Below are 26,888 nucleotides of genomic sequence, written 5' to 3' on the forward strand. Positions count from 1 at the left end.
CAATCGGAATAATAGATGTAGGTATTCCAAGCCTCTTAAACACATCTTTCATGAAGAGAGTAGCGGTACCTCTTGCTCCAACCAGAAGTCCGATTACTTCAAGCTCTTTTACTGCTGTGAATATGTGTGAAGCCATTGGCGTAGCTCAGTTGGCTAAGGCGCTTGTCTGCCATTCCATAACTGTGCTCGGGTGTGGGTTCGATTTTTGCTTGCACTGATTACCTAGTTGGGTTTTTTCCGAGGTTTTCCCCCACCGTAAGGCGAATGTTAAGTAATCTCTGGTGAATCATCGGTTTCATCACGCCAAATACCATCTCACTATCACCAATCCCATCGACGCTAAATGACAGAGTAACTGACATAGCATCGTTAAATAATGAGCTAAAATAATGTGTGAAAACACGATTTTGCGACTCTGTTATTGCTAACTCTTGAAATCTAGTGTTTTTTAACAATTGCTATATAAAAACGATGATTTTTATAGAATATAATAAATTACCTTTTTGTCTATCTTTACACACGTACATACACAGACATCTTTATTTAATTTCTCTTCTGTTTAAAATGAATTAATGCTTGCATGAAATCTTATTTTCGAGAGGTATCATGTAACACATAACTTTCTGCATTCTAATGTGGATAGTGGTACACTATAATAGTTTCGATGGAATGCCCCAGAATAGCATTCTGGTACTTTTTTGCTGTATTTTTCATCATGGAATCGATAAATGTGTTAATAATATTATAAGTTTAACATTTTTCTTTGAACTCCGCTTAAGCATTGAAAGTCTTAAAGTTGGACGAAAAGAAGGTTAAAAATGACAAAATTCCCATGCACTAGACAGTAATCATCTCCCCATCTGTTATAATGTATTTTACACAGTGTTCCACCACCATTTTCTCCAGAAGAAAAGCACTGGTTTCATCCACTACATAACCAATAATGATTCTAAATGTCTTTCTAGTTCTATATAATAAGTTTTGTCATGTTTTGATACAAGTTTTTATACACAAATAAAAACGAATGTATTCTACCACAATTGAATTATTTAAGAGAACAACAGAAAAGTACTTCTTGGGTAGCATATGTGAAAATATCAGTTGATCACGGATGTAAGTCACTTGGGTCCAGGTATCCCATAAGGGGATATTCAGAGCAGATTTTTGGTAGGTTCTCGCGTAACACTTACATCTATCTAAATCTAACTTAAACCAAGAACAACACAAACACATACCAAGGAAAAATCCCTTGGCAAAGTCAGGAATCGACTCCAAACCTCTTGATTAGGAGCCATCATATAGAGAGACAATCAATGCCTCTAGGATAATAGTAACATGAAATCTGGTATACAGTAAAATCCCTCGTATCTGGCACCCAAATAACCGGCAATGCCAAAACAACGGCAAATTTTGCTAGACCGAAAAAAAAAAAAGTCATTCATGCGAAAGAGACGATTCAGAGGAAGATGTGAGTGGTTTTCGTGGATTGCACATGTCTCCTATTGTTTACTCTTTACATTGTTTACGTGTGAAAACATAGACAGAAAACCCCGTTATGTCTTTGGAGTAGATCGGGTAGGATCAGTAAGCCGCTACTTGGGCCTCGCAAACAATGTGCAGAGGCAATATCTTTAAATTTACTACTTGAACTTGCCCGTTTCGAAGGGGTTTGGACGAGTTCTAAATAGGAAAGTGAGAAATTCTCTGTTCCTACAGTGCATAAAAGTTTAATTTGAGTGATAGATTGTATATATAAACAAGCAGACATTAGAGGCATGTTAAACAGGTTCAAATCATCGAGCACTACTTCATCGTCTTCATAGTTGCGATATTTGCTATACTGCTCTTCACGTCATGTGGCCGCTATTTAAAATTGTCATAAGGTTACGAAAAAGTTTAGTATTTTTTTATGCTATTATGTATTACAGGCGGCCGGGTAGCTCAGTTGGTAGAGCAGCTGGCTACGGACTGGAAGGTCCGGGGTTAGATCCCAGGTGGTGACAGGATTTTTTCTCGTTGCCAAACTTTCAGAACGGTCCCAAGGTTCACTCAGCCTCCTATAAAATTGAGTACCGGGTCTTTCCCGGGGGTAAAAGGCGGTCAGAGCGTGGTGCCGACCACATCACCTCATTCTAGTGCCGAGATCATGGAAAGCATGGGGCTCTACCTCCATGCCCCCCAAGTGCCTTCATGGCATGTTACAGGGATACCTTTTTTTATTATGTATTACAATACTTATGAACTGATGAATGTAAATTATCGTATTCAGTACTAAAAATAAACATTGTACGTATTTCAAAACTTTATTTTTAAATATCTATATGAAAATTGTCCTGCGCTGTAGCGTCGTGGTCTAAGGCATCCTGCCTAGGACTCGCACTGTGGAATGCACGCTGGTTCGAGTCCTCATGGAGGAAGAAATTTTCTCATGAAATTTCGGCCAGTGTATGGGACCGGTGCCCACCCAGCATCATGATGCACTTGGGGAGTTACAATAGGTAGCGAAATCCGGTTGCAAATGCCAGCTATAACGGCTGGGGGGATCATCGTGCTAACCACACGATACCTCCATTCTGGTTGGATGATCGTCCACCTCTGCTTCGACATGTGGGCGTGAGGCCAGCAGCTGGCTGGTCGGTCTAGGCCCTTCACGGGCTGTAGCGCCACGGATTATTATTATTATATGAAAATTACTAAATTTCAACATGGAAAAAAATGTTTGTGTAATACAGTATGTCTTTACATAATCTATAAACGTATTTTCCAATTATCTGGCACTGGCTTTGTCCCACAGTTGCTGGATACGAGAAATCTACCGTAATTTATAAATACAAGTAAAAGCTCAGATCAAAAAAATTATTCTTTTTAATGTACATAAATGCAGTGAAACGAATTAATCGATCCTTATGGGTTTCTTTTTTTTATATTCTTTTTTATATTAAAGAAAAACCACTACGGTATTTAATTCTTCTTTCCACTATCTCGTTTCAATTGTTTGAACATCAAAGTTCGAATGAATTTAGTTTTCTTTCTGTTTTTATACAATTTAATTTGTTTATTGCTTGTAGGATCACCTGATACCAAATTCGGCCTGGAAAGATTATTCTGCAGCCAACACTAACTATGCCTTCGAAGCATTTGAATCTGAAGAGAAGCCAACAGGACCATCAGGGACTTTACCCAGCAACGGTTCTTCTAGGGCACCAGGCGGGCCACACAAGCCACTTTCAGTTATGGCCCACAACAACAGTGGAGGATATCAGAACAACGGAGGGCACTACGCCGACACACGATCCCTGCAACGTCCACGAGGTGGCGGAGGTTACCAGGTGCCCGGCCCCATCGAGAGGACCACGTATTCCCTCCCTAGGACGGCGCATCAAGCCGGAGGTGCCGGCCCCCCTCATAATGGGTACTACACTCAAGATCGGCATCGAGGTCCCCCACGTCCACACAGCGAGCTGCAACCGGACTTCTACTTCATGCCTTCTCAGAGGAAATACTCAGGGGAAGTGGTTAGGGTATACGTGGACTATAACAAGTAAATGACTCTAGCATCTAATTGACGGCAAGAAAGAAAAGAGAGTGCGTGATAATGAAAAGCAGGCAAATTTGAGTGGTTACCAGACTCGCAGCAGTAAATGTTTCTGGTCACAGAAGCTTGTACAGAACATGCTAGGATCTAGAACACAATTTCCAGCATGTTTCTACCTCAGAAGGTTGAGAGGAAATCTGATGATTACTATAAAGTAATCAGTATTTTTACATCGCTACATTTCAGTGTCCATTGCCTCAGTTACAGAGCTGCAGTACATTCCCGAGAAAGTGAATTAATTCTGTGACCATACCATGTTCGGATTATAGACATATTCACCGCCACATACGTCCATTGAAGTTATACCCGTGGGGAAACCACTTCTCCCTTCGAATATTCTATTTCGAAGACTACTACTAACTTACAAAATTAACATATTCATTGCCAATGACAGTTCTCTTCTACCTATACCAAAGATTACCCCAGCGAATAGGGATTATAAAGAATGGACACTTCGCGTCGGTATCTTTGATGTAGCCGGACTGATTTCAATGACCTTCAAGCCAGCTAAGCATCAGATTCTGCTTTCTCCCTAGAGTTGGCGCTGACATCACACCAGCTAGCAGTCAACACAGCGGAAATATAACACACATAATTAATACATCTAGGTACATTATGTACTCAAAATAAATTGGATCCATAGAATAATAAATCCTTCATTAACTGCAATGTCTAGACTCTAGAGTTCCTTTATAATGAGAGTTGAGACATTGGGCCCAACACCAATTAAAATATGTAATTATTTGATAGCGCTGAAAATTGAAAAACAAAACTCTTACGAGAAGTAAAACCATATACTTATATTATATTATTATACAAATATTAAACGAATTCGATACTTAATTTTATAATGTATTATATTATTTTATAATATAATGTATTATATCTGAAATATAAAATATTATTATTACAACTAGTTTGTCACTGAGAAATAAGGAAAAGCTGTTAACTTGAATTTATTTGAAGCAAAGCGTTACTGGATTATGCAATAAAGTAGGCGATTTTTGGATCCTGTGCCTTAACTCTATTATCTTAGCGTATGCTCGATTACACTACCTCTAGCGCTTGAAAGTGGAACTAGCCGCTGGCGCACAGAGAAACAAAACACAGGAAAATTCGCTCAGTGTCCATTCTTTATAATCCCTATTCGCTGATTACCCCATGCAACAATATTCAAGGGTTGAAATATGTACTCTTTTCTAGATATGATATATAATTTCTACTTTGTTTAGATGTCTGGCAGGTCTTTAAAAAACACAAATTGTGTATAATTTGTAACACTGTTACTAGATGTATACACAACTAAAATTTATATTTACTGAATTGACCCTACAATTTAAATATACATTTATTATACGTTAGCTATGGATATATGGGATAAATCTTTTTATAACGCAGGGGCGTACTCAAAGGAGGGTTACTGGGTTTGACCCCCCTTAAACTTAAAAAAAAAAAATACGTACATATTTAGATTTGAGTATTTTTTATCCATAATTATTCACCTATCATTCAGAAATAACTGTTGACTAAATTCATATATGATTATTGTGTAACTGTAATAATGACACAAGCACTTTTTATTATACACAATTAAACAGAAGTTAAAATTTGTTAAAAATTGGAATGCTGTGAAAAAATTACGTTTCAAAGATTTTATAAGGATATTCTATTAGAACATACAGTTATATTAATAAATATACAGCAACATAATAATAATAATAATAATAATAATAATAATAATAATAATATACAAAATTTAAAATACCGATAATATAAATTGTAAACAATTTTAATAATGACTCCCCACCCCTTTGACAAAATTCTGCATACGCCACTGTTATAACGAATTACTGTAAATGCACGTAACCATATATTGCTTCTAGACACAATTTCTCGAATTCATCTTCGTTTTAATGCAGTCATTTTTTTTTATTATTTCCGAATATAAATTTTCTTGCATACAATGTATGTCCACTTTGAATACAATTCGATTCTATAAGATTCTATTTAAAAAATCACATTTTGAAGAAATGCGTATTTTGAAATTGCAAGACTCTGGACGTATTTTGGAAAGTCATTTGGCAATGAATTTGTTTGAAGTTAGTGAAAATGGGACTATGCAAAGTTTGTCATCTTAAATATTTAGTGTGACGCTAGGCATATTTGCATGTAACAATCACTTCTCTCGCATACTGAAAATGAATAACATAACTACTTAAATGTAGGCTATCAATAGAATAGATTGGTCATCCAGGGGCTTACTTGTGCCTTGAAATGAGCTTCTTATAATTACATATAAATTGTTTTGAAGCTTAATTGGAAATTTGTAGACATTCCTATAAGGTTGTAATTTACTTCAGATAAACGGAACTGACGGATTATAAATCAAACTAAATCTTCAACTTTTGTTTCTTCAGTAAGTTACCACTTTTCAAGTCCTTTCCTACAATTCACAACTGACTGAAACAGAGGGTTAACTGGAGTTTTCCCTTCATCTTTTGCTCAATGTAAGTCTTAATAATTTCACGAAGTAACTGACCGCAGTAGAGAATTATGTAATCAATGTTAACTTAAAAACTTCTAGAAGTATTAAAAATATCAATATTTTCATATTCTTCATCTGCACACTACAATTCGGACAGCATTGCTTCTTATTGATATGAAAGTCAACTGGACGAAACTGTCTTCATTATGTCGCCTCAGGCATTATCTGAAAATTCGAGGGTGCCCCCCCTCCAACCCGTCATATTTTGGTTCCCCTTTGACTAATTAACAGGCTTCGAGACTTTGGACCCGATACAATAAGCTTACTGTGCATGCACTAGGTTGTTGACTCGCTGCAGGTAGATAGAGATGTGTTGAAGTAACAACGTTGCTATTTAGAGTAGAGTGCGGTAGTATAGGGAACACATGTATGTACATTCTGAAAGTAAATATGCATTACACAATGATAATGTCAAGAGAATGTGAAAAGCATTTATTCTCCTGTCTTTTATAAGCATTTGTGTTTAATTATACACAGTGTTAATGGTGGAAATAAGCATGTGGCTTTTTTCATTTATCCTATTGGTCGTTTTTAGGAAGTTCAGTTAAGTACCGAAATGCAATGTACTACAAGATACATTTTCAGTGTCTCAAACGTAAATAGTTTTCGGTTATCTGCCAAAGTTTGTACTGTAGAAAGCTGCGCTCTACGTCGCATGACATGATAGGAGCAAAACGAAAAAACCTAACATCATTGCAGTCTCTAAGAGACAGTCCTTTATTCTCGGGTGACTCTACGTCCACTAATTTGCTGTTTATGTTACACAATGTTCCATATCCGTTATTTTTACTTAAATTTGATTTCCACTTCTGTTTTACACATTCAGTAACCGGTGTACTTGATGTCTCATTAATTCTCTGCATCATTTTCTAAATTAATTTGAGGGCTTCCGGCATCTCTTGCTCTGACTTTTCTAGCCGTGTAATAGTTTCAGACACAGTTTGAAAATAGGTTTGTATAAAAACCAAATTATTCGTCAGAACCTTCAAATTCAGAGCGTCTTCCTTTGCGTATTTGTTGGCATCCATTCTACAGTACCCCCACCCACTGTACGCTTTACCACTATATTCAGTACGCCGTTATGCGGATTTCCCACTGAACTGCTTTATTGGGTCCGAAGTCTCGAAGCCTGCTAATTAACAAGTAGACACATGCAAGTCCCCTCTTGCTTGTTAGGGCTACATAAACTAATATCACTTTTAGAATACATGAAAGAAAAAAAATTAAAACAAAACCAAAATGTTTATTAAATCAGGAAATGCCAGACATTTCAGTTGCGGGGGTTATCATGATGACTTAATGTCCATACTGAATGATGTAGCAAGAATTTCACTCTTCACAATTCCATAACAGCTTTGATGTACATATTGCCTATTATAAACGAGTTCTGAAAGGTTCTTCCCCTGGGGTAAAGCAGTTGATATATGAAATTCAATGCATTCCACCATCATATGTCTGAACCAGCGAGTTCTATATAAAACTGAAGGTAAAATTAATGTCATGTCTGAAAGGCTGGAAAACTCGATTAGTTTTATCTGGAAAATAGGCTTTTCAGTGCAATCTCCCATGTAGAGAGATATCAGTGGTCTGAACCTTCTTACATTCCATTACTTTTTATTCTCAAATGAATTAATAAGAACAGAGATAAAACTGTAAAAAATTAATCATGCAAATCTTCTTCAAACTTAAACATTCCCAAATTAAATTGGCAATAATTACGTTATTAATAGTGTAAAATTATTTTCACATCTCTCATCAATATCCTAGCTTCATATTCACTCTTCCTGATAGTTAATTCGGTTTACTTTTAAGTCACTCTTTAACAAAACATGGATTATTCAAAACAATTCCTTAGAACTATCTAATCATGAATTCACATGACCCTATACGCAATACAATTGAATTTTAATACAGTTGTGCGACTCTAATCAAAATAATAATTCCTAATTGCAGTTAAGTACAGAGCGTTCGCCTACGGGTGGGGCCAGGAAAGCGGCATGTACTGATACGCCGCTTTGTGCGTGCAGTTGTTGAGACACGCTCGACAATCAAGGACATCAAGGTCGACAAGTTATCAGTTGTGAGCCAGATGTTGCAGTATTTAACACGTACAGTGCAGTTTCTTGACACAGTTGCTTAAACATTCAGCGTGTGTGTAAAATTTGTTAACAATGCAAAACGCAAAATTCACGCTTGAACAGAGAGTTTTTATGTAAGATGCATATGTGAAAACAGAGTCACGTAGAGAGGTGCATAGGCAATTTGAAGTGGAGTATTCGGGTGCTCCAATTCCGGGTAGAGAAACTGTTAGACGTCTTCTTAACAAATTAAGGACAACGGGGTCGATAAATGCTACAATTCCTAAGCGAAAACAAAGAGTATTGACGGGAGAAAAAATTGATGAAATCAGTGCATAATTTACACGCTCTCCTAATAAATCTCTAAGACGTGTTTCACAAGAAGTTAGTGTTTCAAAAACATCAGTCTTTACTGCTACTAAACTTTTAAAATTAAAACCCTACAGAGTATAGTATAGAAAGCAAAAGCTTATGGATAGATGATTCCCACATGCGACACCGCAGGCAGGCCGCTTTCCTGGCCCCACCCGTAGGCGAACGCTCTGTATTAGTTTTATTTTTCCTAATTTTTAACAGCATGATTCCTGTATGTCACTGTTATTTCAAAACCATTTTGGGCTTAACGGTTGCAAAATATCGATCCTCAATAGCTTATGAATGCTTATAGAAGAATGAACAATATATTTTCCGCAAATGACAAAATACAAAATCACGTACACTGGAATGATAGCATACCTGTTAATACAAAAACTCGCAGCACCTCCTTACACTCCATTAATATTTTTGTTCTTACTGAAAAATGTTGTTTTTTGAGTTACGAGATTTTGGAATAACAGCGATGATACGTAAAAAATTACGTCTGCATTTAGAGAATATTAAATATTCGCAGATAAAATTCTTTCTACGACCAGAACCACAAAAATGTAACACAAAGAACACAAGATCATGGTGATGGTTGTTTTTAATCAACTGTCCGAAGACAGATCTGAACCTCACAAGTGAAACCAACAAGGCACCACTCATGAGCCAACTAAGCCAGAAGATAATGGAGTAGGATGGCCAATTCCTTTCTCCCTGAGATCATGGTAATGATAATAAAATGTATTAGTATATACCGGTACTGTATGTAGGTAAACACAGGTAGCCAAAGGTGACCAATGGAAACCATGTAATTTGGAAGGTTGGAGTGTACTGTCTTAACTATTACTCTGGAATCAAATCACTGTTCTTAAACAATTATACGTACTGATGTTGGACATAGCCAAGTTATCTGAAGGCAGATTTAAAAGAAGAGGAGTACTTTCCTTTAATAACTGTGTTTTTATTTAAGTACAGACTCAGGTGCTACAATGTAAATGTGTTCCAACATTTTGACATTCTGAATATTAGAACTCAAGATATCACACTGTTTGTTTATTCTGTAAAAATATCTACAGAACTTGAATTTTTGGTGTAGATTACAAAGTAAACGATTTAATCTATTTATTTCATAGCATTCATGATACGTGTAATTACAAATTGCTGATCAGCAATAAGGTTGACTTATTTATTTGTACCTATTATCAGGGTCTAATGCCTACACAAAATTATCTCATATCCACCCTTTTGTCGAATTACGCAAGTGAAGTTGGCAAGCAATGAATACACACTCTATGTCAATATTGAAAATGCAGCTAAACTTGTTTCAGAACACTTGAACTTAATTTACTCATTATTTAAATTATTGCTACATTTAGCTCACAATTTTTTCCTTAGCAATTACTTTATAGGTTCTCTTATCACTGTGAAAAAAACAGGCAATGTCCATGTTTGGGTATGTAGTTTAAACTTTCTTATTTTTGAATATTTGCACTCAATGTTGGTTGCTTGACGATTGTCAACCCACTTTGAGGTCTGTGGATATAGAGGGAAAAGTTGGATCGGTGTCGGGTAGAGTTCCCGGGTAGCTCAGTTGGTAGAGCATTGGTACGTTTCACCAAAGATCCCGGGTTCGATACCCGGCCCCGGAACAATTTTTCCCTCAAAATTATTCAAATCAACTTTACAGGGAGTTATACCTGAAAGCATGATTTGCATTTCTTATTTTTGTTTCATTTCTGTGTAGTACATACAAAGAAAATTGAGTTTAAGCTAATCTTATTTTAATATTAGAAACATCTCTTTTACTCACTAATAATTCACTCTCAAAAAAATGTTCAATGATGTGGAGCACAAGTAACGAGGGCTACAAGTGGCAACCCCACTGTTATAACCTGGAGCTCCTTGACTCATTATCAATCAGGCACATCCAATTCACCTCTTCCTTATATCAAGCAGACTAATATAAATTCTAAGATACAACAAAGAGTGAGAAAATGTATACAAATTTGAAAATTACGAAATTATGACTTCCCCCTGCTTTGCAGGAACTACTGCATGTAACTGAGAGTTATCTATCTCCTTTTTTAAACACATTTCTGAGAGAAAAAACTTCCATCACCGAATATTATAATGAATTTAGAGTATTTAAAATATAAAGTAATACATAGGTCTACTTTATCAAATATCTAATCTCATTAGGAAAGAATATCTTTCTATCTTCGTCAAAACCATAAATTCATCTCAAGAGCTAAATGAAGTCACTTGAGACTTCTTCTACATCAGAATCTGAGTCCTCATACGACAAATTTTCCTATGTACCATCAAGTGCATTACTAATGCCACACTTCTTTAATTTAACCATTGGCGCGTAACACATATCCTGTTTTTCAGACCCATTTTAAAAGAAAAAATAATACGATAAATTCTGCCCATCTGAATGTTTCCATTTCCCAAATTAAAAATGGTGGTGCCGCCACTGCCCATTATCATGGATGAATTCCAATAACGTTGCAGAATATCTAATATGAACTTCACGATTGCTGAAAGTAAGTTTTGTAATTACACTAAGCAGAATGTTAATCTTAAGTCCTAACTTTTTGTCGGTATGTATACCTGTTAAATTTTCATGGGGCATTTATAAAACTGACATATGACTTATTTTGATTCGACAGGAGAATTTCATAGGAAATGGTGTATAGCTGTGAATATATGTGATGGGGGATTACCTTCTGACAAGTAATAAACAGTAAATTACTATCATATACAGGACTTAAAGGAAACTTAAAAATCTGTAACAGTCCTAGCAAATACTCTTTTTCTTTCCAGCATAACATAATACAAATGTCCTCCACTTTCTCGAATAGGTACTTACGCAATGAAACATAGTTTCTTGTTTGTCATTACTTTACATTAAAATGAAGTATTTTTCATTAAATATGAAGAGCAATAAATTAAATATAGTACATACAGTGGTCACAGAACATCTCCGAGCCTGATAATGTTTCCATTCCTGGAAGTGGAAAGTAAACTTGCAGAAGAAGGGACAGGTCAGACGACGTTATCTGTATGAAAACAAATCATTCACACTGCTGAAATTAAAATATCTGCTCACTGTCAAACTCAATTAGATTAGGTTAGGTTAGGTCACGGTGGCTATGGGCAGGTTAGGACGACCATTTGCACGTCGGCCATACTGAGGCTATTGTATGGGATGAATGAGAATGAGGGTGTACCAGCCCACCGGCCGCATGTGACCCCTCACCCACTCACCCAAAGGGGGCCAAACAGCACAGGATCCATTCCAACGGCCCTTCTAAGGTGTCAAAGTGCCCTTGGAAGTGCTCTTAAGGAATGAATCCTGGCAGAGATATTGCGGAAGGCTGGGAACCCAGGAACGGTTGCAGAGAGGACGCTCCCTTCCATAAATGGATGAAGACACGTGTCTTGACCTGGATATATCTATTGAATGAGCTGAGAAAGATGAATGATATGATATTAAATCTAAATTCTTTTCTACCTGGGAGGGGAAGGGAAAATGGACCGTAGCAATGAAAATTCCAACCCGAAATTTGCCTAAATAACTGTGGAAAACCACGGGAAAACCACAGTCAGGTTGGTCGATCCGGGAAACGAACCACAGACCTCCCGAATGCGAGTCCCATGTAATATGCATGAGCCAACTCGCTCGGTATGTCAAACTCAATTACTTCACTGTAATAGAAGAGCAACATGTAGAGTGGTGAGTAGCCAATGTTTTTAGTTTTAACATACATGCATAACAATCCGCACTAAAGCATAATTTCTCTTTCCTCTGTGACTTCGACCAGTTTCGGAGATATTTTGCGTCCACTGTATTTTAATTTCACAAACACTGAATTAAATATTGCTGAGAGATAACAATATTTTCTTTCTCACAAGAAAAAGTGATAATTTCCGAAGTAACTACAACACCTAAGATTAATTATATTTGCACATAAGCCCACGTTATGTACCAGTACTTAAAAACTCTTGATTTCCACAGAAACTCTCATGAACTTCTAACAAACAACTTGTTAGGTGTGTGCAGATTGAATGTTGATATATCTTGCTTCTTATTTATATATTCTCCCTCATAGCCTTACAGGTAGTCCTCCTGTCAAAGGTGTGCACTTCACATTGTTATGCGAGTTGATTGATAAGTGTGATTCTCTGTATATAATTATGTCTGTACATTGTATATGTGTGAGATATAATGAATGTTCATAAGATGATGTATATGCGAGTATGAACGAATGTGTGTATGGTTTTTGTGAAAATGTCGTTTATATAGAAAAAGCTATGTGCTCATATAAAAGTTGTATCGAACTTAAGTGCTCTATTATATGCTCAGACCGACTTTGAAAAATGTTATAGAAGTATAATCCATATTAGAAAAAGGATGGGTCAGTACAAAGGTCAAACTTAAAATACTTACAAAGCTGCTTTGAGCATGTAATAAATCCTTACTAGTTAAAAATAAAAATAAATAATAATAAAAAAACATGAAGTATATGTAATGTATTCTTTTATACCAAAATACATTTATAGTAGAAAATAACACCCATAGATATCATATAATAAGAAATCAGTTTAAAAAAAATATTAACTACACGCAGGCCATTCAAATATTTATGATCAGTATTAATTTCATTCTTTCCTCTCATAAAATAATAACAATGCAAATCTCCACACAAATATCAATGATATAAAAGGATACTATCCTTGCTGACCGTTATGCAATTAAAATCTCCAAGCCTTGTAAGTTGCAGTCCAAGCAGTTACATGGGCCCAGTCAGGGTATTTTCTCAGAAATTGTTTAAATTCTTCTGAAATGTCCCCAGGACTGTTAATATATTGACCAATTACTGCAATGTCCACAACAGAAGCAGGTGTCTCTTGTGTAACCTACAAAAACCATTCAATAAATACAAATCAATAAATATTGTCATTTGTGCGTATATTTTTTTTTAAATGAACGACCACAAAGCCTTCCCTTTCTTCCTTGTTCCTTTTGAAATAAAAATAATTAAAAATACTTACATAAAATATAAAAATATACATGTAAATAAAGATTAAAAAACTGTAACTCAAAATTAAATTTTTGGGAGTTACGACAGTATTATTCTAGAGGTGCGATATTGTCATGACTTTCTTTATTTTGATCATGGCCCATACGGAAATCTGTCTACAATATTCTCTGGATGGAATCCAGTCATGTGGGCACAGCAATACAGCCAAGTGGGCGATGCTCAATTTAAAATAGTGCAAAGAATGAAAATCTGAACATGCCAAACACATCCGTTTCTGTAAGTGAGCGTTTACCTTTATGGACCAATCATAGAGAACAGTACATATTTGGAGAAGTTGCTATAATAGAGAGCTTGATCAAATTATAAAGAGAGAGGACATAGTACAATTTGTAAAATCCTAAAGGTCACAATGGCAGAATCACAAAGAGAGGAAAGATGATACTTTCATGCCTAAAAGGATTCATTCATAATGTTCTGCCCAAGGGAAGGTTTTTCACTGCAATCTTTCCTATTTTCTATCAGGCGCGGCTCCTTAAGGTTGTAGCAAGTTTGCGCTACACCTAAAAAAAGTACGGATATTTTGGTTTAAAATACAAGTTAAGTTATTGTGGTCTAACAAGTAAGTACACGATTGGTATGATCAGCTGTAGTAAGTTTCTCATCCAACTATAATCGTTTGTAGGAGCCTCATCGTTGACTTGCCAAAGTAAACGACCGTACTTCTTATGGAGACTGGCTTGATCTTGGGTATCTCTTCGGGGAGAGGGGATGAGAGGGGTGTTGTCCAGTGTGGATTTTAAGTTGTTGATAAACGAACAGGGAGCTTTGAAAATGGAAACAGATGGCAGTAGCTCACAGAGCTACTGATGAGTGACAATGAATGAGTCCGCCCTGCGACTGCAGTTAGGCGCGAAAACAAGTTTTTTTTTTTTTTTTAGAGTAGAGGGTGAGTTTGTATTTTATTGGTGTTTTTGCTTTCCATTTCACTGCAGTTAATTGAGTCGAGTTGGTTTGAGAGCACGTGGTGGCGCGTAAGAAGCTGTTTTAATAAATTGTGTTGTGTTATTCTACTATATTAAATAGACCCTATTTAAGATGAATACAATTCAATCTTTAATAGAACATCCATTTTCATCGCGCAGCTTAGAAGAGAAGTGTGAGATTACTTGGTAGGTCGACTCCGAATCTTGAAATTTCGCAGTGCGTGGAAACCAAAACCAGTTCGTTTAACAGAAAATTCAATTCTGATGCGTACGGGAAGTTTCAGTGGTTATGTGGCTTTGAAATAAGAAAATCTTTCTCCTTTTTTCCTTGTGTTTTGTTCGGAGAAGAGAAGGGAAAGACTTTTCAGCCTCTGAAGTCGTCATAGGGATTGTTAGTAAAATTTCTAGTAATTTTGTACACTCACCGAAAGTTGAACATAAATTGTCTCTAAAAAATTCCATTAGAGACATAAAGCCTGAAATGTTTCTCGTCAGTGCCATAAATAACTGAAAGTTCAGTGCCAATATTCCTTTCATTTATGAACGGATACGCTCTAATGACACTACGAAGAGATTCTTCTGGGAAAACATTGTGGAAATAAATAGATGAGTTTTTGCAAATTTTTACGGCTGTAGCATGATAGGGCTAATATTTTGTAGTAAGAAAGTAAACGAACAAAATTTTGAAGCATCAGCCGCCACTGTTTTCTACCTTCCTCTTTGTCTCCGCACATGATCCATATAGCCTATCTTAATGTCGTCTATCATCTGATATCTTCTTGTCCCCAACTTTTCTCCTATTCACCAATCTTTCCAGTGCATCTTTCAGTAGGCAGTTTCTTCTCAGCTGATTCCTTTTCCTCTTCCTGATCAGTTTCAGTGTCATTCTTTCTTCACCCACTCTTTCCAACATGGCTTCATTTCTTATTCTGTCTGTCCATTTCACATACTCCATGAAAGCCAAAATATATTCAGAAAGAAAGACGGGAAGACCAAGATTAAGATGGATGGACTGTCTATTAGAGGATTTGGAAATAATGAAGGTGAAAGGATGGTGGGAGATGATTAAGGATAGGAAGAGTATGGAGGAAGATTGTAAAGGAGATGAAGGCTCACCAAGGGCTGTAGCATCGAGTGGAATGAAGGCGCGAAAATACAATGTGACAACATGGCTGCTAATGGTGGAAATTTAGGTGTAAGTATGTTTTACTGATAAACTTATGTTCACTCTTGCACGTAGCACAGATGTAATCCACAAATGCTGGGGAAATATACACCAAGGCTTAAAGCTGGTTCACAATAAACTGGAAACGAGAATCGGAACGAAAACGGTAAAATTGTTAAAATGTATACATTTAACTGTGAGCATTCACAATTAACGAAAGGCTTGCCGGAGCCCGGGATCGGGAACGGAGAGTTGGCCAAGTTTCAACTTTGGCGTTCACGTTTCCGAACACAGCCCACTAGATTCATTCTATTGCCATCTAAAAGCTATTTTGTCGTCGTATATTTTGTAGCAAGAAGACCGTGACATAACCTATGCATTATTTTGTTCTGTGCTGTGCATCATGGAGCAAGTTTTATTTGATGAGATTCTAATATTGAAATCCTCACATTTAAAATAAGCGGCGCGCTGCGTATAAATATGAGAAAATGAAGGAGAACACGTGGCTTTCAATAGCTGCATCTTTGAACACCAATCGGAAGCAAATCATATTTTATTACTGTATTGGTTGTATTACACACTACATATTCACGTTTCAATTTAATAACTACTGTTGTGTTCATTTTTGTTCTATTACAAATGTTTCTTCTCTAATTATTTTACGTTATGGTAGACTTAAAATAGGTTGTGATAATAAAGATGGATGGGCATATTTATAGTACCGTACCTAATGACATACTTCAGTTGAAATTTCGAAGTTGGTTAACCTGTGTTTATGTTGGCTGCCTTGTACTCATGAGAGAACGCCATTGGTCAATTATACACAAATAACATCAGAATGCGTAATATCGACTTTACATATCGTTATTAACATACATATCTAGTCGTCTACGTTCTCGGTTTATTGTGAATCAAAAAATTTCATATTCACGTCCTCTGCTTCTCGTTTTCATTCTGGTTCTCGTCTCCGGTTTATTGTGAACCAGCCTTTACACTTACCCAGACCATTCAAGTTTTATTTTTCAGATTATTTTCACAAAGATCAAAGTATATGGTAGCATTGCAATTAAGGCATTATGCTACAAGAAGGAAGGTCGTGGGTTCAATTCCCAATGGGATCATGTATATTTCCCATCGATCTGATCTTTTCAGCCACACTATGGCCTTCAGAAATAAGTATGTAATAAATGTAGACAGCAGTTGACTTCGTCACTGAACTTGCTCATAAAGCAGTATTTCTTTTTCCGTTTATAGCTGATATTATTTATACAACTGTGATTATCTAATACTACATGGTTGTCAGTTTACAAATGTAGTCCACACCTGTGGAGTAACGGTTAGCGCATCTAGCCGTGAAACCAGGTGGCCCAGGTTCGATTCTAGGTCGGGGCAAGTTACCTGGTTGAGGTTTTTTCCGGGGTTTTCCCTCAACCCAATATGAGCAAATGCTGGGTAACTTTCGGTGTTGGACCCTGGACTCATTTCACTGGCATTATCACCTTCATCTCATTCAGACGCTAAATAATCTAAGATGTTGATAAAGCGTTGTAAAATAACCTACTAAAATAAAAAAAAAATAAAAATAAAAAATTTACAAATGTAACATCGAACGGCACATCCTGGAATCAAAATTGCACTCAGATTAAAAAAATTAATATTCAAAAAACAATTAAAAGTGCTACAGAATAAAACTGTTGTTATGTTTACAATTTAATAATTCAATTACCTTCAAATCAATCCAAAATTCAAATGGTGGTCCTGTTAAACCTTCAACATAATTAATGAAGTAAACAGGTCTATTCTGCCACTCGTAACCACTTTCAAACACACCACCATCGAAACTCCAGTTTTCAAGTTTCCGATATGGTGAAATTACAAATACCATACGATCTGGTCCTGCAAACAGAAATAACAGTCTGTACTATTTTCAAATAACACAAAACTGTCACAAATATGCTTTGTGTTATGAAGAAGATGCATGTCAACTATCTAGAATGACTACAAATCATGCAAAATGCGAAATATAGGCAACAATAATTCCAATCAGTGGCGGTTTCTCGCGGGAGGGAAGGGAGGAACATCCTCCTCACATTTTTCTTCTTTTGAAAGTAAATACCAAATGAAATATGTGCCTTGAAATTCGAGGAAGATTCGATGATTTTTAAGTTCACAGCTATAAGAAAACCTCAGTTAATCGAGTTTTAAATGACGCGCAATCATGTGCTGCTAGAAAACTGTGAGAAAAAAATCCTTTTCCTCCTTTACTGCAGTTAACACACATAGACAACAGCGCACTAGCGGCCAGAGAAAGAAGCAGAGTTTTAAAACAAGTGAATGAACAGTAAGGGAGGAGATCCTCCTCTGAATCAGCGCAAGGGCGGGAAATAAAACCAACTGGTCTTGCAACAAACTCGCTACCGCTGCCATCTAACGATGCTGCATTCAATCAGACTATAACACATCTAGGAGGAGGCACAATAAAAGCAGTTTTAACGCAAAGCTATGAAAGACACCGTATAAACTTTTTTTAAAATCATAAATCAAAATATATTATTCATTGCACTTTACATAAGCTACTACTCATGGTTTGGAACTTTCGAGGATATCTGAAAGTCGAAGTTAGATTTATATAACACAAAGAGGAAGTAGTTCTACGTTAGCATCGCAGATCTTTTTGGCCCCTGAAATTCACTTCCATTCATTGTCTACTAGATAGGACAACAGCCAAGTTGTCAGTTTTGTACAAATATATTTGAAATTGAAAGTACACCAAACTACAATATTTTTAACAAAAAAAAATAATCGGCCACCTGCAGCTTTGAGCAATAATGGTAATATGACTTTACAAGAACTGACATTCTTCAAAAGCATGTGATACTGAACTTGTAAAATGTACATGTGGCAATACAGACCATGCGAGTGGGTGCAGTGTTCTCGCTTTCCTAACAGATTATTTCTCATTCCCACAGTTCTGGTTATGTGTTAGTAGCTAGTCTCTACCAACACGTGTGATGCTGTAGTGTGGTACTAAAAATGCTGCGAGTTTGTGAATTTCCTTGTAATTGTTAATTTGTGCAATTATCCACCAATGAATGGAAGTGAAAACATATTTGGACAATTTAGGAAACTCAGTTTACAAGAACAGATTATTGCTATACGAAAGAGAAGGCCAACCCTAACACTATCTGGTGTTACATGTATGCATGTAGGCTAATTTGTAGCATGTTTCTCTCAAGAAGGTGTCATTTTTACGAGTTACCTTCTTTCCTCCTCTTAAGAAATATGCAGGAGCCGCCACTGATTCAAATAAAATGAAAATCAATTAATAATCACTTTATTCAGGCAACATGACTAGGACTCACAAAATTATTGTGATGTAAAAGCTCAATAATTTTCCTTTCACTCTTAAACTGCTCTGTATGTAAGTAAACATTTCATTACATTCCTGTGAACGTTATAGTAAAATTATCATTTTTCTTACTGTTAGGTGACATGGAGGATATCAATACTTTCCAGATATTTGGAATTTTATAATATTTTTACCCTTCCTCATATATTTAAAACTGACATACGAGGCCTGTCTAAAAAGTATCCGACCTTTAGCCAGAAAAAATATTTCAAATACCTGACGGGGTTGGGATCCTAATCCCCTTCAAAGTAGGCCCCTTGTGCTTGCACACACTTAGCCCACCGATCCTTCCACTGCCGGAAACACCTCTGGAAGTCTTCTTTTGGAATGGTGTTCAGCTCCGTCGTCACGTTCCGCATTATCTCTTCTCTACTCTCAAAACGGGATCCTTTCAGTGGTGTCTTCAATTTTGGAAACAACCAGAAGTCGCAAGGAGCCAGGTCTGGAGAGCAGGGAGGTTGGCGAACGGTTGTAATTCCATGTTTGGCCAAGAAAGTGTGGATCAATTGGGATGAATGTGCGGGGGCATTGTCGTGATGCAAGTGCCAGTTGTTCGCTGTCCACATGTCTGGTCTTTTGCACCAAACTGCATCACGGAGTCGCTGGAGAACATCGTGATAGTACTCCTTTGTCACCGTTTGTCCTTCCGGTGCGTATTCGTGATGCACAATTCCACGGACATCAAAGAAAACAGTCAGCATCACCTTGATTTTGCTTCGCACCTGCCGCGCTTTCTTCGGCCTTGGAGACTCAGGATGCTTCCATTGCGACGACTGTCTTTTTGTTTCTGGGTAGTACCCGTACACCCATGACTCATCTCCAGTTATCACGGTGTTCAGAAACCCAGGATCAGTGTTGGCGGTGTCCAGAAGGTCCTGTGCAACGTCACGACGGAGGTCATTTTGTTCCGGGGACAACAACTTGGGCACGAATTTCGCAGCCACTCGGTTCATGTTCAAATCATCACGCAAAATTGCATGTGCAGAATCTTTACTCCAACCTCTTCGGCAATCTCCCGCACGGTCAAACGACGATCTGCCATCACCAAATTTCGCACCCTCTCAACAACAGCTGCACTCCGAGCAGTTTGGGGCCTGCCACAACGCTGCTCACTCTCCGCTGATGTGCGGCCATCTTTGAATCGGTTGAACCACTCCTTAATTTGTGTTACACCCATCGCATCTTCCCCAAACACCTGCTGAATCTTACGAATTGTCTGACTTTGAGAATCACCAAGCTTTTGACAAAATTTGATGCAGTATCTTTGCTCAATTCGTTCAGTCATCTTGCGAGAAAACTAAATCCGACAAACACTTAGAACAGCACCTTACTTGGCGACCACCAGCCAGTGACTGGCACAACCGAATGCGGTGAAAAAATTCAAGCATGCGCAATATGGTTCCTCCTTCCACCGTGCACAGTGGCGCCACCTTAGAATCACTACTTTGCGCGGGAAAATTTAAAGTCGGATACTTTTTAGACAGGCCTCGTATTATACGTTGAGAAGAAAAATAAAGAAGAAAGCTACAACTCTATAAAGAAATTTACCTCCGATAGTGAAAGAAAACCTTGTGACTGTGTTCGATATTGTCTCCCTAGATGTAAGCTCTAGATTGGTTGGACGATGCACCACTGGAGTTGGGGCTGGAACCCAACTGGTAAATTCACTGCAATAAAAATTGTAAATTTTATATTATTCTGAATCAGCTCAAATTTCTCCTTTTATTTACAGAGAGGTTCAAATCTAAGAGACTGGCATTCCAGTCTGGCAAGAGATCTTTCACATAGCTAGTAAATTATTTATTTAAAGAAATGAAAAGAACCTTACATGAATTTTAGAGCAGTTGTTCAAAACGTCCACTGTTACTTTCTATACACATGTTGCAGTAATACTCGTATATGAAGTTCTGGGACACTCTATACACGAGGTCAGGAAAACTCAATCCATTAATTGAAAAATCCCCAGAGTCTAAGGTATACTGTTCCATCATTTGAGTTAGACCCTTATTCAGGGGAAGAATTCAATTGTTACACAGCAATCTCGCAGCTTGGCAAGAATGTCAGTAACTTATACTAGTTTTTTTGAAAGATGGGACATGACAGGAGCGTTGCTATCGGAAAAACAACTGAATGTCACATAGCGTGGTAGGCCTGTTGCTATGGTAACAACGGTTGAGTTGCCAAACTTACCGTTTCCAGGCGAGTGCTTAATAGCTCTCTTGGCGACATTTATTGTGCACACAATGTTAGCATTGGTACGTTTTGTGTTTGATTCTCTGTCGATTTTTGTATTGTTTTCTTACCTTTGCGTCAATTGTCAATGAATATTTTAACGTCAGCCATATTAACGTCAATTGTTAGCTTCCATAAGCTGGCAGCATGGTAGTCCATATTGGCAACAGAGCACTGTAGTTCCAAGCTCGGCCGCTTAACTGTCATGTCCCATCTTTCAAAAAAACAAGTATAGCTTTGCTTTAATGTCGACCCAGAACACAATGCATGGGTTTTCCTCATCAGTTGCTGCACCACCACACATTCCATTGTAAATCTCAGTCAGCTATTTGAACTCTAATGAGAATTATGTATTTTTAAACAAAGTTACATGCATAAGTGTAACAATGCATTTTCCTCTATTAAACATATCTGCTGAAGAAGAAATCACACTACTAGTATTCATTGGTCGAATTTGAAATAAATTACTGCAGTTCTGCATTGTGTAAATAGAATGTGACTCAATATTCAATACGTTTGAAAATGTTTGACTTATGGGGTTTTTCAAAATCTGGTAAAGATGTAACAAAACAATATCTTTATTTCATGAATGTATTGAAAATTTGGTTCAAAAATAATACGAATTTGATTCTCAAAACCAGTATTCAGAAGGTGACTTCATAATTTTTGTTTCATGTGAACGAATTTTATTCTAACCTGTATTTAATGTCACTAAGGACATAAACAATAAACTATGTAAGTTTCCATCTACTCAACACGTCACACGAAATTTAATTAATCTCATAAAATTTTCAATAACTCTTCATTTAAAGTCAAGTCATCAACTTAATGATAATACACATTATTTAATTTAATTACATAACTCTATTACTTCCATTTTAGATTGAAGAGCATCACCGTTTATAATGCACGTTCAAGTATATGCCGCAATTCAACATCATAAGACAGCCTAATATTGAAATATATCGTCGGATACAAAAGACATCCATAACAACTTTGAATAATTAGACTCAAGGCACAACCTCAGTCTACATATTATGACGTACATACATTAGAAGGTGAAAAAACGTGCAGTAATGATAAAACAAGAATACGGACACGAAAAAAATCAGCTAACATAGTTCAATTACTGTAACGCATCTCTTCACACAATATAGTATACAGATTTCATTTTATTTTTATTATTTTATCAGTGAAGACCTGCAAACATATTTGTATCAGTATTGTAATCACACGTGTGCTTTAATCATTTGACAGTAGGGTGTAGTCACACAAGAAAGACACATTTATATCCTAATGATGTTGGTTTTTATCATGTTTTTATCATATTATATGCTTATTAATATACAGAGTGTTTCGAAAATAGAGGGCATAATTTCAGGTATGTATTCCCCATATGTAGACAATACAAAAAGTTCCTTACAACATGTGTCCGGAAATGCTTGGTTTCCGAGTTATGGCCTTCAAAACAGTGATATTCACTGTAACGTTTTTCTACCCGCAGATAGTTGCCTTTACAGCAGATATTAACAGAGGACACTCTGACAGTTAATTCCGAGGAGAAGGCTACATTGAAGTTGTGTTTGGCGTTGTACTGTGCGACATGCACTCAAATCAGAAGCTGACAGAAGTGCACTTCATGTACGATAAGGCGGACGGCAATGCTGCACTGGCTCGTCGTTTGTACCAGCAGATACCCTGATCGAAGGATTGGTAGAAGTGGCCCAATCGCTTGGCCTCCAATCCTACCTGATTTGAACCCTATCGATTTCTACTTGTGGGGCCATTTTGGTGTATTCGTCTCCGGTGCCTGACATGAAATCCCTTCGGAATCGAATTGTGGCAGGTTGTGAGGAAATACTGAATACTCCTGGAATTTGGAATCGTGTTCGCAGGGCCATGAGACATTGATGTGAGGCTTGTATTCAAGGAACATCTGCTGTGGAGGCAACTGCCTGCGAGAAGAAAAACGTTCCGGTGAATATCACTGTTTTGAAAGCCATAACTCAGAAACCAAGCATTTCCGGACACATGTTGTAATGAACTTTTTGTATTGTCTACATATGGGGAATACATAGCCGAAATTATGCCCTCTATTTTTGAAACAACCTGTATATTGTATTTTGGTTTGTAGAGACATATGTACCTGTTAATGATGATATTGCTATATAGAATGTTGTATCTGATGATGTTGGTATGAAACCGACGAAAACGTTCATACAATATTAAACCATGTAATGTAAGGACTTGCACCTTACATATATTAATAGTAAAGTCGTTGACTGGAAATAAATATTCGTATTATATAAACAATAAAGTTCTGCATGAATTAATCTAATAGAATAATATTTTACACAAAAGACAACATTATTCTAACAGATCTAGATTCATTTTCCCGGCTGAGAGGCCGTGGTCTATTGGTTGGTTTTATACCAGACGTTTTGTCTGCAACTGCGGCAGACATCTTCAGTGGAGTGGTATCTGAGGTCACAAAACTCTTCTCGGCGTACCTGAGGCTACTGATCCTGTGGCTGAATGAATGAGGGGGGGAAGTGGGAGGAGAAACTTCAAAGGTACGTGAAAACACGGCCTTGCAAGGGGGGAGTTGGGGCTGTGAAAAACTGAATATGTGAGCTCCAAGCCTCTTGGCCATTTGTCTCACTTCGGGTTTCGTCGCCCCAGTGAAGGAGCGCTAGAAATTTCCAAGGGTAAGCCGAAAATGGACGTAACTGATTAGATACAACATACGGGGGGGGAGGGGCAGAAGTACAGCGACCTGTCCGGAGGAAAGACGCGATGGTACCAATTAGGAGGAGGAGTCTAGGCACGAAACGGTAATAGCCAGTTTGGCTGTTTGAAGATTCGAACGCGTAGGGATTAATCTTAACGGCAATAGCCAATTGGCTCTTTGATGACTCCATTGATCTCTACAAGGGGACGATTGAATTCTGTTAGGGCCCGAGTTCGATGTGTATAATCATTAATTTTGAGCCGTCACCAATGTCTAGGGAAGTGAATGCAGGTCCGTGGCCCATTTCTTTTAGGGCTCATCCCGACATTTGTCTTAACGCCTTAGGAAAACCACGGAAAAACCTTAGGCAGGATGAGATGTCTCAATTTCAGAGACTAGCCAGTTGGCTCTTAGGTAAAATGACTTGATTCGATGGATGTAGACTAGCCAATTGGCTCTATTACAACTCCATCGATCAGCAAAACGGAATTATTGGGGACGATATGTTAGCTCAAGTTATTTAATCATCATAACAGTATTAGCCAATTGGCTTTTTGATGGTTTCTGTCAGATCCGGAGTCTAGTCATTGACTCTTCACTCCGTAGACCTGTAAGAGGGATGCTGGTTGTGCGGGCGTATTTATAGAGCAACTAGCGGGCCGAGGCCTGTTGTCGCTGCGGTCCACGCCGCTTTGTTCGCTGCTCCCGTTCTGGGTTCCGTCCTTTTGTTGTAGTGGCTTTTTATCTGTTCTGTTTAGGACCGGGTACCAACACTTGTTTAGCTTTACGCCTTCTTCCTAGTGATTACAGTTGTTGTTATGTTTATATATTTCGATCGCTTCTCTATGTAGATGGGGGAAGAAGTGCGTCGTCGTGCTCAAGATGTCCGTGTCCTTGAATTGTATGTTGTGATCGCCCTCTTGATAGGCATGTGCTGCCACTGCCGATTTGTCGATCTGTCCTAGGTGGCAATTCCTATTGTGTTGTCAGTCTCGTCCTGACGCTCCGCTGTGTAGTACCGATGTAGACCTTCCCACACAAACACGGAATCCTGTAAACTCCGGTGGACAGCAGCTTATCTCGTTTGTCCTTGCTGCTGTCCGCCGGAGTTTACAGGATTCCGTGTTCGTGTGGGAAGTCTACATCGGTACTACACAGCGGAGCGTCAGGACGAGACTGACAGAACACAATAGGAATTGCCGCCTAGGACAGATCAACAAATCAGCAGTGGCAGCACATGCCTATCAAGAGGGCGATCACAACATACGATTCAAGGACACGGACATCTTGAGCACGACGACGCACTTCTTCCCCCGTCTACATAGAGAAGCAATCGAAATATATAAACATAACAACAACTTTAATCGCAAGGAAGAAGGCGTAAAGCTAAACAAGTGTTGGTACCTGGTCCTAAACAGAACAGATAAGAAGCCACTACAACAAAAGAACGGAACCCAGAACGGGAGCAGCGAACAAAGCGGCGCGGACCGCAGCGACAACAGGCCTCGGCCCGCTAGTTGCTCTATAAATACGCCCGCACAACCAGCCACAGGATCAGTTGCCTCAGGTACGCTGAAGAGAGTTTTGCGACCTCGGATACCACTCCACTGAAGATGTCTGCCGCAGATGCAGATGAAAAGTCTGGTATAAAACCAACCAATAGACCACGGCCTCTCAGCCCGGAAAATGAATCTAGATCTACAGACTCCGGCCGTGAAAGCCTACACTACAAGATTATTCTAACAAATCCAAAATTGAGATACAAAATAATTAATTTACCAAACAAACAGCTTAGGCTATAGTTTTGTTCATTCTGTGTCAGCCTTGTCACTGACTTATGGGCCTTCTCCATGAAATCTAATTTTCAAGTGTATATGTCACAAAAGAAATAGCATTTGACTTGTGGTATTTTTCTACAAAATGAACAGGAATTAGCATACACTCAGTTTTGTTAAAATTTGACTCACGAGGTTTCTCAAAAAACCAATTCAAATATACTCGTGCTTAGTGAATACCAGGCCAGGCAAACCAAGGAAAAGATAGCTTGATGACATTAGTAAGGGTGTGGAAGTACTGGGGATAAAGACTGGAGGAAATGTGCCCAGAACAGACATGAGTGGGTGACTTCTGTAAGGGATGCCAAGGTCCTAGATGGACTGTAGAATCTTGAGATTGACTGATATTAGTGAATATCAGTTTGTTACTGCTTTTCTTGCAAACTTGAAACTTGCCTTATTTGAAGAACTCTTGGTGTGAAGATTGGAAGACCACATACAAGCTCCTTTTCACACATCGGCTGTACTGACTGTGCAGTGGCAACTTCAGGAATCAGTGAAGCAACACTGCCAGGACTATGACGATCCAGATTCACAAGCCAGAATCCTGAATTTTGCAACCGAACATGTCCTGATAGGTCATGGGATACCTGTTCAGTATGCTGAAGAAATTTCCTTAATAAGAATTTAAGCATAAAAAAATACATCAAAAGTCAACTATCTATTTTCAAATACTGGTGCGATAGCCTGTTCCATCCTCTTTCTTGTAACAATTACATTATTATACTAGACATTCTCAAATAACGGAACCCTTCGGTGAAGTTCAAAGTTGCTGTTAGGAAGTAATATTTATTTGAATTTCCTATTTTCGGTACACCCATTTAAGAAACTCAAACTTTATGGAGAATATGATTAATGAACACATAAAGACTAATATAATTAACATTTGAATAACATTTAGGAATGA

The 26,888-nt window shown here is 37.7% G+C and overlaps 2 protein-coding genes across 4 annotated transcripts in view; one reads left to right on the forward strand and one right to left on the reverse strand.

Annotated features, from left to right (window-relative positions):
- The window catches only part of nahoda, a 334,524-nt gene extending 327,197 nt beyond the window's left edge, over nt 1-7,327 (forward strand). For 2 of the 3 annotated variants that reach the window (XM_069822333.1, XM_069822335.1), the window contains one exon: nt 3,069-7,327. In XM_069822333.1, coding sequence (XP_069678434.1) covers nt 3,069-3,545 — 477 coding nt within the window. In that variant the 3' untranslated portion in view covers nt 3,546-7,327. The remainder of the gene's footprint in view (nt 1-3,068) is intronic. The other variant, XM_069822334.1, reaches the window with a different exon arrangement.
- Nucleotides 7,328-9,518: 2,191 nt separating this feature from the next.
- The window catches only part of LOC138696878 (endoplasmic reticulum metallopeptidase 1-like), a 56,408-nt gene continuing 39,038 nt past the window's right edge, over nt 9,519-26,888 (reverse strand). Inside the window, exons 11-14 of the mRNA XM_069822336.1 lie at nt 26,378-26,583; nt 20,732-20,850; nt 17,501-17,670; nt 9,519-13,501 (exon numbers count right to left, since the gene is read on the reverse strand). Of these exons, the coding sequence (XP_069678437.1) occupies nt 13,337-13,501; nt 17,501-17,670; nt 20,732-20,850; nt 26,378-26,583 (660 nt within the window). The 3' untranslated portion in view covers nt 9,519-13,336. The remainder of the gene's footprint in view (nt 13,502-17,500; nt 17,671-20,731; nt 20,851-26,377; nt 26,584-26,888) is intronic.

The sequence above is a fragment of the Periplaneta americana genome, chromosome 3 (genome assembly GCF_040183065.1).
Source record: "Periplaneta americana isolate PAMFEO1 chromosome 3, P.americana_PAMFEO1_priV1, whole genome shotgun sequence".
Taxonomy (NCBI): domain Eukaryota; kingdom Metazoa; phylum Arthropoda; class Insecta; order Blattodea; family Blattidae; genus Periplaneta; species Periplaneta americana.